The 19,042-nt window shown below is 36.8% G+C and overlaps 1 protein-coding gene across 7 annotated transcripts in view; it reads left to right on the top strand.

The window, feature by feature from the left end:
* Positions 1-4,752: 4,752 nt before the first annotated feature.
* EPC1 (enhancer of polycomb homolog 1) overlaps positions 4,753-19,042 on the top strand; it is a 56,563-nt gene continuing 42,273 nt past the window's right edge. For 2 of the 7 annotated variants that reach the window (XM_081346535.1, XM_081346538.1), the window contains exon 1: positions 5,523-5,801. Coding sequence is in view for 1 of the 7 variants with exons in the window: in XM_081346534.1 (XP_081202660.1) it covers positions 16,634-16,786 (153 nt within the window). In the remaining 6 variants the exon portion in view is untranslated. Of the gene's footprint in view, positions 4,944-5,522; positions 5,802-16,108; positions 16,787-19,042 lie in introns of those variants that run through there. The other 5 variants (XR_014028718.1, XR_014028719.1, XM_081346536.1 and 2 more) reach the window with 4 other exon arrangements.

Below are 19,042 nucleotides of genomic sequence, written 5' to 3'. Positions count from 1 at the left end.
ATCATGTCTTCTCTGTTTTGGCACTTGCCGTCAAGCATAATATCCCCTTGGCCCATGTTCTTGAAGTCTTCAGAAACGCAGCTGCTCTCTCAGGCCTTGAAGTAGGATGCTTATGGAGCACCACTGGTTATATTTTCTGTTACAGGGAGTGGGTTTGTTTGTACATGTGGGATTTTCTTTTTCTTTAGCTGCCCAGAGCCATTGTGGAATCGGGACTTCTGAATCTGGTAAATAAATAAATAAAACTAGGAACAAAACAATGACAAACACCTAGAACAATATATAGAACAATCAAGCCCAACCATTCCACTCATACCTAGACAGCCTGATCCCATGTTACCTCTTAGCAATCTGACAGGCCCCCAACATTTTAGCCTTCTAGAAAACCATAAAGACCTTGTTCTTTATCCAGGCACTAGGATAGAGTGATGGGAGCCTGTAGATCACGGATGTCCAATTTTTTTGCTTGCTTGGGCTGCCTTAAATGAAGAGGAATTGTCTTGGGAAACATATAAAATATATAATAAGGATACCTTATATGAATCACTTCATCATCATTTTAGCCATTTTTTATCCACTGCAGGATGAAGGTATCTTCTACATGTTTCCAACCAATACGGTCCTGAGCTTTCTTTTGCCAATTTGGCCTACGATACTTACTGATGTCATCGATCCATCTTGTTTTAGGTTTCTTTTGTGGATGCTTTTTATCAAGGGATCCATTCTATGACTGCCATCAGTTCTTGCTATTTGACCAGCCCATTTCCATTTCAATTCTTTTACTCTCTTGATGATAAAGGAAATTGAATGGTGTGTTAAATGTGGTTGGCAGGCATTCAGCAAGAACAACTTCACCCTATGCCTGAAGAGAAAACATTTTGATCAGTGTGTGCGACCTGCTCTAACATATGCTGGTGAAACCTGGACACTAACCTCACAATTGATACAAAAGCTTCCAGTGGCACAAAGAGCCAAGGAAAGATACATGATCGCATTACAAGACAAGATAGAAAGCCCTGCACACGGATTAGAGAACAAACAAAAGTATACAATATCATGAATCACATATTATAATAATGTTAAATGTTTATGATATTGTGTAGCTGCATTACTTGCCGTAGCCTATGGGCTGCACGTTGGACATATCTGCTGTAGATGATTGTTCAGGAATTCTAAGGTGAATTTTTTTATTGTTTTCTGACTTTGTAATTTTATTGTTGTGAACTGCCCAGAGATATGTTCCAAGATGGGTAGTCTTACAAATCTTTTAAATGAATGAATTAATGCCTTGAGAGAAGAGCCAGGTTTTTAGGACCCTATAGAAAATCAGCAGGATCAGACCATCTGAATCTCAGAAGAAACATCATTGCATAGAGCAGGTGCTGAAGCAATAAAGGCACATGTCCTGGAAGCTGCCAGATTACATTGTTTAACAGAAGGGATCAAAGCATTGTACTTTGCCAGATCTCATGGGACAAGCTGAGATAATTGAAGATTGGTAGTCCTACAAATAATTCAACCTTGTGCCATGAAAGACTTTATAGGTGATAACCAGCAACATGAATTGCACCTGGAAGCCTATAAGGAGTCAGTACTGCCCATGAAATACTAATATTAATGTGATTCGCTGAAGTGCATCTATAACAACTGCTGCAATCTGGATCGACTGGCCTTTCCGATGGACATTAGAAACCAGTAAGGTGAGTAAAATATGACTTTTAAGCTCTCTAAAATTATTTTATTTTTTGAACACATGATTATTTAAGTTCTATTTTTTTTCTTCACATTTTTTCTTCAGTTTTTAAAAACTTCATTTCATCAACTAACTTTTCCCAGCATGGAGCTGCATGATTGGGAAGAGCTTCATCTGATAAAGTTTCTTTGGTTGTACAGCTATTAAAGGCATAGATGGACGGAAATTTTTAAATCATTCATATAGTTGTTATAGTGTTAGCACTCATTGCAGACAGATTTGTCAAATCTCCCTAACACAATTATTCTCCTGTGCAAAAGTCTTACATTCAGCTTTCTAAAGTACAAAATGCCATGACAAGGAAAGCAACTCTTACATATCTTTCACTGATACATGTACATGTGCCTTCATTGTTTTAGCACCTGCTCTATGGAATGATATTTCTTCTGAGATTCAGATAGTCTGATCCTGCTGGTTTTCTATAGGGTCCTGAAAACTGGTTCTTCTCTCCAGGCATTCATTCATAAAAGATTAGTAAGACTACCCACCTTGGAACATACCTCTGGGCAGCTCACAGCAACAATAAAATTACAAAATTACAAAGTCAGAAAACCATAAAAACTGAAAACCTGGTGCCTCATTCATCCCCTTAGAATGCCTCAGTACCCTCTTTAAGGTGGAAAATGGCAGTTCTATTTACAGGCATCTAGAAATGTAAAGACTCTTCAGGGATTAGCTGATTTTTGGTAACATTGCCTAGAATAAGTACATATACCGAAGGACTACATTTGAAAAATTTTCATTGCAACCTTGAAGAACTTTTCCAAACGTTGTCAGCAAGGTGTAAATATTAATGTGAAAAAAATATGAAATATATGCAGATATTTATTAATTATTTGATTACATAAAATATTGAAATTAAAATGGAATTTGTTTTATCTTTGTGTCACCTATTTCTTAATCTTGGACTCTAAAATTCTAATCTTAAAATCACAGATTATAGAGTTGGAAGGGACGTATGAGATCATCATCATCCCCTATATACTTCAAATATAAGTCTGAATCTTCTACAATGCGATATTTGGAGATAGCTGTCACATGCCTTCTCAACCTTCTCTTCTGCAAGCTGAATATACCTAGATCTTTTAACCATTTCTCTTGGTTTTCAGATTTTTCACCCTCTTGGTAGCCCATCACTGGACTTGCCCCAATTTATCAATACCTTGTTTGCTTTTGATGAGTGGATCTGGGATGACATTTGTAAATCAAGTCAACCAATTAATTTGTAAACCAACCTAAATAAAAATGTGCATCCCTGGCACAGAGAAAATATTGAAATTGAATTCAGAATCCATGAAGCAGATGGTAAAGACTGTTTGGGAAGATGGGAGATGCTCCGTAGAAATTCAGCAGTAATAAGAATCTCCTTTTATGTTACCATATTGCAGGAAATCCTATATTTATTTTATTTGTATTCATTAGGATGTTATCTATTCACAAAACTAAAAATTCTCTTATATTTAATTTATATTCAAATAATAACATTTGGTGAATGTTTAGTTGATCTATTTCAAAGGAGCATACTTGCTAGGGAATTCAGGGAGTTCAAGTTGTCAAATTTGAAATACATTTCTCTGGATCATTAAGACATAGAATAAGAATGAATGTTAGAAAGTTCCATAAGAAATGGGATACAAGTATTAAAGCCTTAAGTAAGCACTGTGGATTTCTATTGGTTCAGGTTGTGAAAGCTGTAATCTTAATAGTAACATGTTGTCATCTTAATGGTAACGTTGTCAATCCTCCTGTTTTCCAAAACAGATCTACCGTATTACAAAATTATATGTAAAGAATTGAACTCTTTGTTTAATATAATTTTATAGTAGTGAATTAAATATATGAGAATATATGAAAGGATTTTAGGGGAAATATTTTAAATTAAGATTTAAAAATTGGTAATCCAATCTGGAATAAAAATGAGAAGTATAGGCCATTGTTAAGGCTGCCTGTTTGATTGATGACCAAATTCAGAAGTACTTCAACAGATACACATTTCAGATCAATCTTTATCAGACAAATCAGTTTACTGGCATCTATCCCTCTAGCAATGCCAGGCTGAAAGAAAAGAGAGATTCTTATTCTATGAAGTACCATTTGATCAAATAAAATGTCAGGAAGTTCTAGTCTCTGTGGCATCCAAAAGAGAATTGGCCAGGGACATATAGAGCCTGTACAAAGTGATTTTCCTGCACTTTATCATCTTCCTGTAGGCTCCTCCTCCTTGCCACATTAAATCCAGGGTCAGGCTGTTTCAGTGGCAACACAGTATTGAGACAGAGGCTTGGTGATGAGTACTTGTCAACAAATGGCAAGCAGCCCATTTAAGCCCAGGGCAAGAAAAGTATGAGAATGGGGAAGGTCAAGATGACGGGCATTTGTCAGGCTTAAAGTTACTTAAATCCTAATGTGGGAGACTAAATAAAGATATCTGTAATTACATGGCCATTCTAACATTTAGGATTGCCTCTTTTTAAATGTCAAACTGCAAATTGAATGTGTACAATAACATTGTAAAAATTCAATGATCAGGTATCCCTATCTCCGGGTACTAAATCACCTGCCTGGTACAGTAAATATTTCTTTGAAAAAGTGAAAGGAGAAGGAATTTGCCATTTGGTTCGTCCTTTGTTAGACCAAGCATTTCGTTTATGTTTTTTATCAACTCCTACAGGGACCAAGTACCTGATTGAGCTCACAAATCGAGACGCAGGTTATCAAATTTCCTAGCACTCTTAATTGAAAAGCCTGCCAACGTAGATGAAAGACCTTATACATATGTAAAGCAGGAAGTTCAAATTACATAGCCTGTAGTCTTAATGATTGATGGCTGTTTTTGAAGAAGGGCTCTTTGCAGATAGGGCAAGGCTTTGTGGGAGTCCCTTGCCCTTCCAATGACAAGGGAAGTTTGAACGCCCATTGTACTTCGGGTCCTGATTTCTTTGGGATTTCTGCCCTTTCGCGGAGGCCACGAGAAGGATATGTGCGTGTGCATGTGGGGGGTTGGGGGGAGAGGGGCACAGTGGGAGGATCCAAAAGAACTCGGTGCCAGAGCCATTTTGTTTGTGGGCAGCATGGTCGAATTCTGTCAGTCAGTATAAGGAGGGGTTTTTAAATAGTCTTTGTGGAAGAATAGTGCCACTTACAAAGGATGTTTCTGTTGAAATGAATGTCCTTAGGTGTCTCTAAGACGGTAGGTACAGTACAACGTTTGGCGAGCAAAAAATTTTTTAAAAAAATTCTCGTTCTTTGGGTAACCTCTTAATAACAACTCTTAAGATTTTGTTTCAAACCCACCAGATTTTTTAGGAGTATCTTTCTGCAAAGTATTTGTGGGATCACTTTAGATTCCACCAGGCGCTTAGGCAACGGGGTGGGAAGGAAACAAGATTAATTAGTTGAACATAATAGTAAATAAATATTTAAGGTGGGAAGAAAAAAATCCCACCCAAATCTCTATACGGAAACTGAGGGACTCTGGTGTGTGCGTGTGCGCGCTTTTCTATCCCTCCCCCACCCCCACCCCTCCAAATCAAGGACAGTTGATAATCTGAAAGTGATTTAGAAAAGGTTTTGAGCTCTTGTTCCGCAGAATTCCCAAATACAAAGCCTGGACATTTGGTGGTTGGTTGCGTTGGGGTGTGTTTTAAAAGACTATAAAATGGCACACTGCATTTCTGCATTTTTTCCAGGCTGCAGAAGAGGGGGGCGGGGGATAGTGCAGACTGTGTAGGGACACTGCCCTCCTAACCAATCAGAACACGCCTGTTTGCCATTACAAAGTTGTTAACCCCAGAGTCTTCTGGCTCCTGCTGCCTTTGCTTTTAATCTTTGGATATTTCTCAGGTTTACTCGAATCCCCCCCACCTCGCCAGATATGGAGAAAAAACCTTCGGAAGCGACTACCGACTATGGGAAGGAGATTCAATTTTCATTTGCAAAGATTTTTAAAGATGTTGGATGATTCTTTCGCTAGTTGATTGCAAGCGAGAAACTACACAAGACTGTTTCGTTACAGTCGTGAAAAGGCAGCTGGCTCCTTCCTTTCGAGGTAAGTTTTCTAATGCTTCTCACACATACGCACAAATATACACAAGCGCACAAAAACTGTCGAAATATTTCTTACATGTATGAATCAAATGTAGATTTATTTTTTTCTTTTAGATATGAGAGTTTTTAATTATTATGAAAAACGTTGGTTCGTTATTTTTGACTATTAAGAACAATTGTCTTACTGTCTTTATAGCCCCCTGTACTGGAACTGCCAACAACATAGATCTTTTCAAGGTGGAGTTAGAGTCTACAGTGAGGATAATTGTGTCCGGAGCAGAACACATATTTTTACAAAAGAGGAACTAAGTACATTGATAAAGAAACATGCTTCGGTTTATTTGGGCTTGAGATTAATTGGGAAAAGACTCCTTAGATTGGCTTGTTGAAAACTGCCCTTGATGTAACGAAGGAGGAGATCGATATAGCAGGATGTACATTAAGTTATGCCTGTTACTAAATATTGGCCTTTTTATTCACCAATCAGCTCTTTTTTTGGTTACTTGCTTTAAAACCTTTATATAAACAATATGAATGATGGTACTGCATTGAGGTGCGTGTTCTTTTGAGAAGATTCATTTATGAGATATTTTGTAATTTTGGGCATTTTTCTAGGTTTTTTTCATTTGTACACAGTGAGAAATCTTTTTTGTTTTGTATTGATCTGTGTTGGTGGCGCTGTGGTGCTCCTAAACAATTTGTGTTCGTTTCACCAAGAAAAGAGGGGGGCAGAGAAAGGTGGGGCAAGATTTGATCTATTTGTATCATTTTTTTTTCTTCTAACAAACACAGCTTTAAATATTAATACATGCATTATAGTTTGGATCATGTACAATATATACAATAATCAATATACTTGAAGTTCAGTGTACAGCATAACAGACATGTCGTCACAGTCCTTTGTTGTTCTGTGAGACTAGAGGCAGGGTTTGGATTTTTGTTACTTGCTTTAAAAAATCTGAGGTATGTGGATAACTAATTCATTATTTAGTCATTTTTTTAAAAAAAAAAATCTAGTAGCTAAAACTAATTTTATATTCCCTGTAGAAAGTGACTGTTTTTATTGTGCTATAGATTCATTTTCAGATAAGTATTTTTCATAATACTTGGCAGAGTTTTAAACCCTTTCTTTTTTGTTTAAAAAGTAAAAACACCAAATAATAGTTTGGGATTGGCTTTTTTTAAAAAAAATTATGTGGTTTTAAAATGTTCTGTAGATAGTGTATGCTTTAATTAATAGAAATAAAGCTGAAAAAACAAATTTAAAAATGTCATTTTCTATCTATTTTGAGTACAATACATTTAAACCATATATACATACTTAGATACATATATTAAGAATCAAATACCTATTTCCTGTACACATTTGTAAACTTAAAAAGATGCAAAAAAGCTGGAAAGATTTATATATGAACAATTCATAAAGTAAAAGGATCCATTATATATATATATATATATATATATATATATATATATATATATATATATATATATATATATATATATATATATATATATATATATATATATATATATATATATATTTTCACAATATCTAGGAAAATGCAACAGGTTAATGTATTAAAGAATAGAGAAATAATTGTTTTTCTTTTTAATTTTTTAATGTAGTGAATGTGAAGTTCTTTGAATAATTGATATAAGTTTAATAGAAGACACTTTTAAACAGAAGAAATTATCTATGTAGAAAAATACTAACTGACATTAAATATGTCCTTCCAAAATAGTTCCTTCTTGAAACTGAAGCAATTTTTACAGATTAAATGGCACATTGTAGAATGTATTTGATTGTTTCAGAGTTAATATTAGTTAAATCATGTTCTTAGTTAAAACATGAAACTAAATTGTAACATAAGGATTTATATGGTTTAGTTACTTATTTAGCTTATTAAATCTATAAGTATATGAATAGCAATTATTTCTACTAAACAGTATATGCTTTCATTGATTATGGCCTCACTGTATAATAACAATGGCTCTTTCAAAAGACCAATCATGGATGTTCTCTTACAGATCTAGGAATGCAACTCATGCAGCTTCCATCTCAATAAAATGTGGCAGTGCAGCATATGATTGCACCATACAGTGAGCAGCTATCTTAATATATGGTTGCATCCTCTATAGCAATTGCTAGAAGAAAAGGTGTTTAAATATTTGGTTTTTGAAAATTAGTTGTTATCCAGGTTGAGGTAGTCTTCTGTTTAAATCCTGAATGCATCCTGACAGAAAAGATAGCATTCAGACATGATATCAAACTGTGCAAAAGGTAGAATTTTGCTTTTTATTTAACCTGTACCATATACCCTTTAAATCTTTAGAGAGCCCGGAACAATATATGAGAGAGATACATAATTTACTTGTAGGTTATGTTTTTAAGTCACAAGGTTTTTTTAAAGAGTTTACTAACAGTTAAATCCTTTAAAAACACTTAGCTGTCAGGACTGCAAAACATTTAGAATTAAGACTTTAATGACTGTAGACAAATACTGACCAGTAAGGTAAAACAGCTTAATGTGGAATTTGTTCATACATACGAATTCATACATAAATGAATTAAATTAGACTTTTTAAGCTATTTCATTAAACTACCATTAATAGATTCTTGACTGATATAACATAATTCTTTTTTTCAGATGGAATATTAGAAAAGCTAGGTTTACTAGCAAATACAACTGAAAAAAATAATTTGTCCAGTTTATTACTTGTAAATAAATCCTTGAATTATTCTCCTGCATTATTTTACATTGTTAGGCTGAATTATATGATGTAGACATTATAACTGACATGGCGGCAACATTTGTGATGACAATGAAGAGGTGAAATTGATAAATTGATTCTGGATGCATAATATGGGATAAGATTGATAGGATGGTGAAAGAACAGATCAGAAAAGGAACTTAACACAGACAGCGCTAATGTATAATTATGGGTGTTTTTTCAAGAAAAAGTATGGGTAAAATAAACCAATTTGCAAAACCAAATAGTGAAGATTACTAAAGGCAAAAAAACTGTTGAAAAGGACTAGAAACTTAAAAAACATTAAAAACTAGCTAACATAAAAAAATGAGAAAAGAGGTCTTTAAAAAATTATGCTTAAGGCAGTGGTTCTCAGTTTGTGACGCACAGACCCCTGGTAGGCCATGATGTCATCATAGGAGGCCCACAAAGACTTTAAGATTTAAATCTTGAGTTAAGTCTTGGGGGATCTGTGGCCATAGAACCTGACCACAAAAGGTATTTAAAGGAGAGTCTATGGTGAAGAAAAGGTTGAGAACCAGTCTTTTAAAGTATATATTCTATAGATGGCAGGAAAAAAAATCCAGGAAGTGAAAGTTCTGCTTGGGCAGAATTTTAATTTAAACACAACGTTGCCATGGTCCACATTATATAGCATTTTGGAATCAAAGTTTAGCTTTCCTTCTGAATAACTACAAATTAATCTGCACATATCTGAAGTTCCAAAATAGGACTTGTAATTTAAAAATTTATTTGAAAATTGTTATCTTACTGCATTAATATTTTCACAGCAGGATCCAGATTACAGTTTTTGAATTTTTGTATGATGAAACTACAGTTATATTTGCTACTGCTCTTGAAGATCCTTTTTTTCTGAATAACGGTCAATATTTTCTGAACTGAATTGACAGAAGTCTTAATTCATGGAATATGCTTCAAAGACTTAAAACTTGTATTGGTAAAATGAACAACACGCTGAAAAGGTGCCATTTTGTATTTGCTGTGAGACGTAGCATAAGAAATTACAAGTAGGTTATCTTCAGTTGTAATTTCAAAATGACTAGTTATAGATATTTCAATTTAAAGCAGAACAAAAAAAGACCTACAGATGGCTCTATCTAGCTATAATTCCTCAAGCATTACAAGCAGAGAGTCAAAATGGCACTTCTGCCATGAGCTTATCTCCTCATTTGGTCTAATATTTTGGGTGATTTAATCCAATGACACATAATGAAGAGTGATAAATTGTAGTTCTTGGTGTATTGAACTCATAATTATTTATTTATTTTATTTATTTAATCCCATTTATATCCTGCCCTTCTCTGAAGACTCAGGGCGGCTTACAATCTAAGCACAAATCAATGTGCTTAGCAATTATAGTTCCATTTTCATTATTAACCAAATCAAAAGCACCTATCACTGTAATTTTATATCTTCTCAGAAGATAGTTACATTGCAATCACTAGAATTTACTTCCAGATAAGTATTTGTGAGGTGGCTTCAGGCTTTCCATGCTGTCCAAAAGGAAGCCTGTATAGCAGGTGTCCCCAACCTGTGGTCCCCAACCCACAACTGGGCCGAGGTCTGCTGGCCACCAGGCTACAGAACAAGCTAGTAAGTGTGCGCACGTGTACACTTGCACTCACCCCCACTTGCGCTAGCACCACTGCCACTATGCAAACGGGGTGTGGCAAAAACGGGGTGCTGCGTGGCAAAAATGGGGCAGTGCTAGCGCCCGCATAGCAAAAACGGCAGTGCTAGTGTCACATGGTGCTAGCAGCGCCTCATTTGCATCATGCCTGCTCACGGTCTGTTTGTGTGTACCTGCACATAAATGATTCCCCCTTCCTTTCCCTCTGGTTTGCCAACCAAAAAAGGTTGGAGACCTCTGCTCTATAGTGCTGCCTCCTGCCCCTTTATGTACAGAGATGAGTAGAAAGGTTAAAAAGGTACTTATATGCATATTCCCAGTGAATTCACCTTTTATTGTTCAATCCTGAAGAGCATTTTATTTCCTAACATTTTAATAATATGCGATTAGTCTGTGACTATAAAATTCTGTTCAGTTACATTGTGGGCTTCACAATGGCTGCAGATATAGTAAAGATACCTGAAAGAGCCTACGTTGCTTGTTTCCTTATCTAAATAAGTGAATTTGAGTGATAACTCTGGTACATCTAATCTAAGTAATCCATACTTTATGAGATGCTATACTAGTTGGATCATTCTTTGTTCCAAAAATATAAAATTCCATTTTCAGCAGTAGAATGTGCAAATGTATATGTCTCAGAATCTCACTTTTAGTCTCCTGTTTTATATTGCTGTGGAGAAAAAAATGTGCTAAGCATGCTGCTTTTTTATTGTTCAAATATTGTAATGTCTATTTATTTATTTATTTATTTATTTATTTATTTATTTATTTATTATTTTGACTTCTATACCGCCCTATTCCCATAGGACTCAGGACTGTTTACAGGGCAATTAAAACCATACAATACAAAAGTTAAAATAAATTTAAAACAAGTAATTAAATTTAAGCCCAAAAATTAAAACTTTAAAACCCAATTAAAAACCCCTCAGTCTATGCCAGTGGCTCTCAAACATTTTGGTGTCAAACCCTTTTACTCTTAAAAGTGATTGACTCCAAATATCTTTGGTTAATGTGGGTTATATCTTTCAATATTTACTGTATAATATTAGAAATTAAAACTGAGAAATTTTAAAATATTTATTTAAGTTTACAAATTCCCTGAAAGAATCTTGGGGATCTCCAGGGGTTCCCAAATTACACTTTAAGATCTGCTGGTCTTTGATATGTACTTTTCCCAGGTCTGTACTTTTTATTTTTATGTTGCATTGTATTCTCATTACTACTATTCTATGGTCACCATCTTCTAAATCAGGGGCAGGCAATTAATTTTCCAAGGGGCCAGGTGAGAAACTGGGACTGTTGCAGAGGTACAAATCAATAGGGATGTAAAGTTGCATATACATGCACATATATTAATTGGAAAAAAATAGCAATGCAGTTGTGTTGCATGCATGGCATACACTTATTTACGTATAAGTTTTAATCTCTACTTGACCTCATGCAATCCAGAGATGGGCAAAGAGTGGATGTGCCCTGGGGCTGTAAAATGTCTGTTCTAAATAATCTTACTCTCTCAAAATGTATTTAGAAATTGAATAACATTGATAACAGTAAGGATTCTTAAAATGATTAGATAATTTCCTAGTACCCCAAAACAAGATTGGGATGAAGTGTTGAAAAAGGGACAGATCTTTAAAATGGTGACTAGATAGATCATTCTAGTTGGACAGTATCATTTTAGTATGTCTGCATGGATTATTGTACTTTTCAGCTCCGATCACCTAGGAAAGGAATCCTTATATATTGTAGACTGATTAAAAAGACCTTTATACATAAATTACTTCAAAAATTAAGACATCTAAGAGAAAGGAGAGAGTTACAGCAAAAATAAACTGGTTACAATATTTCTGGATGTATCTGCCATTTTAGAAATAAGGAATTTTTTCTCCAAAAACATCTTAATTGTGACTGTAATCAGCCTCTCAAAAGACTGAATCAGTCATTGCATCTATATTATCATATCAATTCAGTTAAGATTTAAATGAAAAGGAGAAGGAAAATTATCAGCCTTTTCCACCAATGTATACCATTCATACTGCTGGTGCTTTGTACTAACTAGAACTGATTTAATTGTATAATGTATTTCTGATAAACACAGAAAAACTACTATGGAAGCTGAGGCTTAGTTCAGCGCTAGAAAAGATGGAACAAAAGGACAAAGCATATTTTCCTTCCTTTTTTCAATTACTGGCAGTGGTCTTATCTAGTCTTGACTGAAAATGTCAATTCCAAAACAGAGACCCATCTAATCAAGCATTATAGTCAATAAGAGCCTTGGTGGAGCAGTGGGCTAATGCCTCCTTAAGTAACACCAGCTGCCTGCAATTAGTGCAGGTTCGCATCTCACCAGGCTCAAGGTTGACTCAGCCTTCCATCCTTCTGAGGTAGGTAAAATGAGGACCCAGATTGTTGGGGGCAATAAGCTGACTTTGTAATAATGCTGCTTGGCGGGGGCCAAAAGCCCTAATAAGCAGGCATATACATAGAATGAAGGCTATTGCTAAGCACATTGGTTTGTGCTTAAATTGTAAGCCGCCCTGAGTCTTCGGAGAAGGGCGGGATATAAATGGGATTAAAATTAAAAAAAAAATAAAACAGCCTACAGAGGTGTCAAATGAAACTTTGATAGAAATGAAATTAATACTTGTCCTGTATTCAGTTCATCTCAGCGTTTTGCATTCAAAGATACTGGCTGTGCTTACAAATAGTATTCCTGAGTAGGAACAAACCTTATTTCCTTTTGTAAGGAAGGGCAATTCTGGGGAATATGAGGAAACTGAATCACAAGGGCCTAATCATATAATTGACATACTTGTATGATTTGCATGATGACATCACAGCACCTGTCATTTTGACATCATTGTAGTTTACTACTGATAGTTAGGTTCTCAGCTCAGACACATTATTTTTATTCTTAGTTATTTGAGCTAATTGTGCATCTACGTCAGGGGTGTCAATCTGCCGGCCCATGGGCCAGTTGCATCATATGGAGGCTACGCCTATCCCAACTCCGGCAATGCAAAAAAAAGTCGCGATACATCGTGACACATCACTTGATGTAGCGAGTTTGACACCTGTGATCTAAGTGGGCTCAATCAGGAGGGCATACAAACCAATGCTTCTGAACAATTCTTCAAAATTGTCATTTAGGGTTAATAGGTTATTGCCATAATTTAATACTTTGCTTAAACTATAAATAATTGAGGAATATATATAATTGAACTTTAAGTAAATATACATCTATAGAATTTGATTAAAATGTGACATTAGGGTCCTTTTTCTTCAGTTAAAATGCATGTGCTACTACAGCTATAACACAGGAAGGAATGAGTCAAGGTAACAAAAGTTTTTATAAGGTTTATAGGATTATGCCTTCAGACAGGCAAAATTTCTTCCCAATATCTTAAAAAATGTTTATACCTCATTCCAGTATGTGCCATGAGAATGTTTGATAGACTGGCCTGATTTATATATCATTTAATTTGGCTTGTTAGGTTTTGGTTGAGTATTTTGTCCTAATCTTAGCCATTTTTAGTTTAGTTAATAAAAGATAGCTTAAAAAATCTGTTAATTAACCTGCAATTTTTTTTTCAAAAGCAGTAGTCATTTTTGTCTGAAGCAGAAAAATCTTGAACACAGTAAATTTATTAAATATATTTACTGGAGCAAGTTCAGAAGAAATGCAACTTACAAATATGTAGAAAAAAACTTATGAATGGGGGGAGGGAATGTGGATTCTATAGAAATGTATAGTTATAACAATTAAACGAGACTAATACTTTCACAACAATATTTTGCTGCCATATTTGTTTTGCTTGTTGTTGTATTTTTGTTTAACCGGGGTACTCTATAAATGGAAAAATCTAATACAAAATACATACAAATATATATTGCAGATTATCTTGAACTTTATATGCATTGTGTAAACTTTATATGCATTGGATTTTTATTAAATGAGAAGTATTCATGTAAGCCCCCACAAGGAATTTGAAATGTGAGTTTCTGGTCCTCATCTATTCTTAGAGTAAGGCTCAGTCTCAGCAATATGGAGTGGCTCTGGATTTGAAGGCTTGGTGATTACATTGGTGATTACATTTTTCCTCCAACCTAGGTAACCCATGACCCATTGATCATTTCAGAGATATTTCTACTTAAATTATTAAGTGGTATGAACATGAATGGTCAAAAAAGCAGTGAAAGTGAATTCCTATTTCCTGCTTGCTCCCCCTTTACATTGCTTGTGGGAGGCTGATTAGGAAGTATTGGAAATCATGATCACCTGGCTGTAGCAGCACTGCGGGTTATGTGATGGTTCTGCAGCAGCTATAACTTTGCTAATACAACTGGTGTTAAGGTCCTATTCTAAAAATTTCAGTCCCTTGGGGATAATGGGCCCTAGATTTTTGGAAGCATTTTTTAAGTTAGTCCACTTGAGATAACTTAATTCAAAAATTGTTGCTCTATAATGTTTGTTTTGCCCAGTTGAAGTTACAAATGACAGACTTTTAGATGTATATAAATAGAATAACAGTTGCTCAAACATCTGGTTTACTTGGTTTGACAATTCATGCTTGAGGTGGAAGCTGTGGTCAAGAGAAGTCCGCACAGCCTCATACTGTGCACCAGTTACAACCATTTTCAGAAATCCTCACTCAGAGGTCATAATCACTATTACATCCAAGACATCCCTTGGTTGAACTATTCCAATGCATTCTTTATGGGACAGCTTTTGAAAAGGATTTGGAAGTTACAACTGGTCCAGAATGCAACCATTCTGGACCAGTTGTAATGAATGAATACACCTTGAGGCACCCATGTAACACCTGTAATTCAAGAGCTGCACTGGTTTCTAGCTGGCTTCTGGGTGCAATTCAAGGTGCTGGCTGTTACCTTTAAAATCCTTTATGATTTAGGACCTGGATATCTGCAGGATTGCCTTCTCTTGATGAGACCTGCTGTCCAATAAGATATACCCATACAGCTCTTTCTCTGTTCCCTTACAGATTGCCACCTTTAGAGGCAGAAGAAATATATCTTTTCAATCACCTCCATCCCCACCTCTGGAACAGTATCCCTCTTAGATATCATCACCTATTTTTCAGTCAGTGATAGGCTGACTATTCTAACCAGGCCTAGAGACAGGCTATCCTCCCAAACAAATAATTTTCACAGTATTTCAAATATACATACATTTTAAATGATTATGATTTTATGGTTTTAGTATTAGATTTTTGTTTTAATTCCAAATTATGGTTTTGTAAAGTCTATTGATTGAAAGGGATTGTAAATAAAGAACTAGAATTACAAATGCTATGGTGTGATATATAGTCTTTAATGCTGAAATAGGCTGTGCCACAAGTTGCATCTGACAAGCTTGTTTGAAGTTTATATGTATTTGTTCCAAAAGAAGTTCTACCTCTTGTGGTAAGTGCTGATAGGATAAACCTAAAAGAAGATAAGGAGTCAAGAAATTCTTTAGCCCCAGCACCTCAGTACTGATATAATACTGATGATTGTAAGCATTTCTTTCACAATGTGTCTTATTTGAATAAGCTGACATCGCCTTTTTCTGCTGGAAACAAATTGAAATATCTGAAATGCGGTTTTAAATACCTGTGTGTATAACAATTTGCTTGCACTCCTCTCAATTCTATAGAATTTTTGATGTCACAGAGCCCTGTCTTACAGAGGAGAGAACAAAGTGGCCAGGAAAGAAATGAAAATAGGATTTAGAGAGAATATTGAGAGGCCATCCTCTCCCTGCTGCAATACGTTTAAACAGAGCCGGGCAGCGCACGTCAACTGCCTCTAGCAAGAGGCTCAGGCCCGAAGAGATGCTCCCGGTTTCCCTAGGGCAGAGGCGTGTATTTTCTCCCGTATCTTCCTCCAGGCGGCAGTGATGGACTGGTCTCTCCTTCACTCGTTTCCCAGCGTATGAAGGCGGGGGGTGTCGTTGCCTCCGCGGCGTCCGAGCAATTGCAGTGCTTCGGGAAAGACTAAAGTGCCTTCGGCCCGGCGAGAGTGTCAAAACCGCTGCTCTTTCGTGCCCGTTACTCGTGCCCGCGCCGCGAGCTCTTTTCATCACCGCCGTGCCCGCGCCTTTGCGCGATGCAGTGTGGGAATGGCTGTGGCGCTGGGGTTGGCTGAAAGAGGCGGCCAGTCGAGGTTTAATGTCCGCCATGTTGGCCGTGGCGTACTGAGCGGACCAGGAGCGGCGAGGAGAGAAACCGGCGCCCTAGCCTGGCCTCGCCACCCGGCGCCGCTGAGACCCGCCTCGGAGCGAGCCCCGCCCCGCCGCGGGAGCCCCGGTCCCTCCATGAGAGCTCTCGGCGGGGTCCGGCTCTCAGCTCGGAGCGCTCTCGCTGCCTCCCCCCCCTTTGCCGGAGCAGCAGCAGCCGCCATAGCAGTTGCAGCCGCCGACGACTAACATGAGCAAACTGTCGTTCCGGGCCCGGGCGCTGGACGCGTCTAAGCCGCTTCCCGTCTTCCGCTGCGAGGACTTGCCCGACCTGGCCGAGTATGCCTCGATCAACCGGGCCGTGCCGCAGATGCCCACGGGCATGGAGAAGGAAGAGGAGTCGGTACGTGAGAGACCCCCTCCCGTCCCTACTCCGGCCGGGCCCCGCCATCGCCCTGTACCCAGGCCCCCACCATCGCCTCTGCGCAAGCACAAAATGGCCGCCATTTTCTCCCCGCTTCCTCCCCCCTTCCCTGCCCCTATGGGAAGAGGGTGATGTTGAACCCTAATAGCCCCGTCTGCCTTTCCTGTGTATGCCCTCCTAAGATATCTGTATTTGTCGATTCGAGTGCCAAGGCCGCCTGTCGGGCTCCCCCTCAGCCTCCCGAAAGGCACAAAGGGGATCACGTGATTCGGCGGGCAGCCGCCATTTTGTTATGCCTCTAGTTCGTTGGGCTGGGCCTTAATACCGCAGCAGCTGCGAGAATGCGAGCTGAAACGGCGCAGAGGTTCGTTCATTGGACACTAGATGGCGTCTTTGTATTTAATTAGCGGTCAGGCTACATGGATGGTTTTGAGGTTTACCAGTCTGGAATTTGCTGCTGTCTGTTCTGTAACTACCAGCTAAGTTATGGGAAGAAAGGTAGGCTCTTGAACTGTTTGGATAAGTGATAAACAAGGTGCAGGGTTCAATTTACAGGAAAAAATTACAAGAAACACGATGAAAAACCTGGTTACTGTTTGATGCTATTTAACTGAAGAGCCCCCTGGAAATATATTGCTGTTTTCCCCAGTAAAATTGGCTTGTTGAATTCACTCAACTGGTATAGAGAAACGAAATTAATCTGGTCATTTCACCAAGTTTTTTTTAAAAAAAGCCACGAGATTGGCACTAACTTAATTCAGGTTTGAGCAAGCAGCAATAAAAACAAACAGGACTTAGAAGTCACATATAATGTTTACTTACTAAAATACTCATGTTTTAACCTTTTAATTTAGCAACATTAATCATGTTTACTGAAATACATAATATGAAATTTTCTTTAGCATATAGGAAGTGCATAATCTTAAAAAACAGGATAAATCACGTAACTACCAAAATAATACTTCAGTTAGTAACATATTAATACATGCATCATACTTGATTGTAGCACAGAATCCTTGGCATCAGATATTTAAAGATTGAATTGTAACATGTTTGTCTCATTAACGTTATGGTATTTAAATTTTAAAAAAGCATGCTCTACTTAATTCATATATGTAATAGCCTTTTTTAGTAAAATGTGCTTAATATCAATTTGAAAACACCTGTTTATTTGTTCCTTGAGACCCCTGGGTTAATAAGTTTGGGAACTAAAAATTAGGCTGCATATCGTTTTTCCCAAGTTTGTTCAGCTGCCCACATTTGGATAGATAGAGATGCACTGGCTTCAGGTCCAGCTGATAGAAATTAACAGATTGATCATATGTGTTTGCTGAGATATTAAGACTCTTAAATTCAATAAGACTTTCTTACAAGTTAGATCATATGAAATTGCATTTTAAAATAAATGAGTCCTGCCTAGAATTATTTATAAATCATGTCTAAAATTATAGCTTGGATAGTCCTGAACCGTTAAACTTTTTCTAAGTCAGGTATCCCTAAATTTGTGATCATCTAGAGAAGGCATGTCAAATTTGCGACATCGCATGATGTCACACGATGTATTGCAAATTTTTCCCCATTGCCAGCAATGGGGTGGGCGTGGTTTTGGCATTACACATCTGGCCCATGGCCCGGCAGTTTGACATGCCTGATATAGAGTCTAGAAGTTGTTGAAACCTTTATGCAAAAGCAATCCTTCAAAATAAATGGAAATTAGGCAATAATAACTGCATAACTATTTGGAATGTGAAGTAAAGGAACTCCTGTTGATTAAGTTTGGCATATTTAAGAAAATGCCTGTAAGAATTAGAACGTTTCTTAAACATACAAGCTATATTTGTCTGGCAGTTGCTTGAAACATATGGAACAATATTTGGATTAAAGAATTTTACTGAATAAAAGTGAGAGCAAAAGACTTTACTGTAAATAAATAAACATACAAGACTTAGAGGAAATTAAATAGAATATAACCGAATAGATAATACAAAACATTTAGAGTCCATCAACATATTATTGCAGTATGTCCCTAAGAGGAACAAGTCTGGAACAAGAACACACTTGTCTTGGCCAAGCAACTTTGGGAGAGAAATTTGGGAGTGGGAAAAGAATAAAATTTCTGGATAGTTACTACTGGAAGTAGCAGCCCAAAAGGCACCTTACTTACTCTTGCTTTAATTTTAATTAAAACTGAGAAAACTGATATATTGCAAAACATAAACTTCTAATGCCATCTTT

This window comes from Vipera berus (assembly GCF_964194415.1).
Source record: "Vipera berus genome assembly, chromosome: Z".
Taxonomy (NCBI): domain Eukaryota; kingdom Metazoa; phylum Chordata; class Lepidosauria; order Squamata; family Viperidae; genus Vipera; species Vipera berus.
This window is presented reverse-complemented; position numbering and strand designations above follow the sequence as displayed.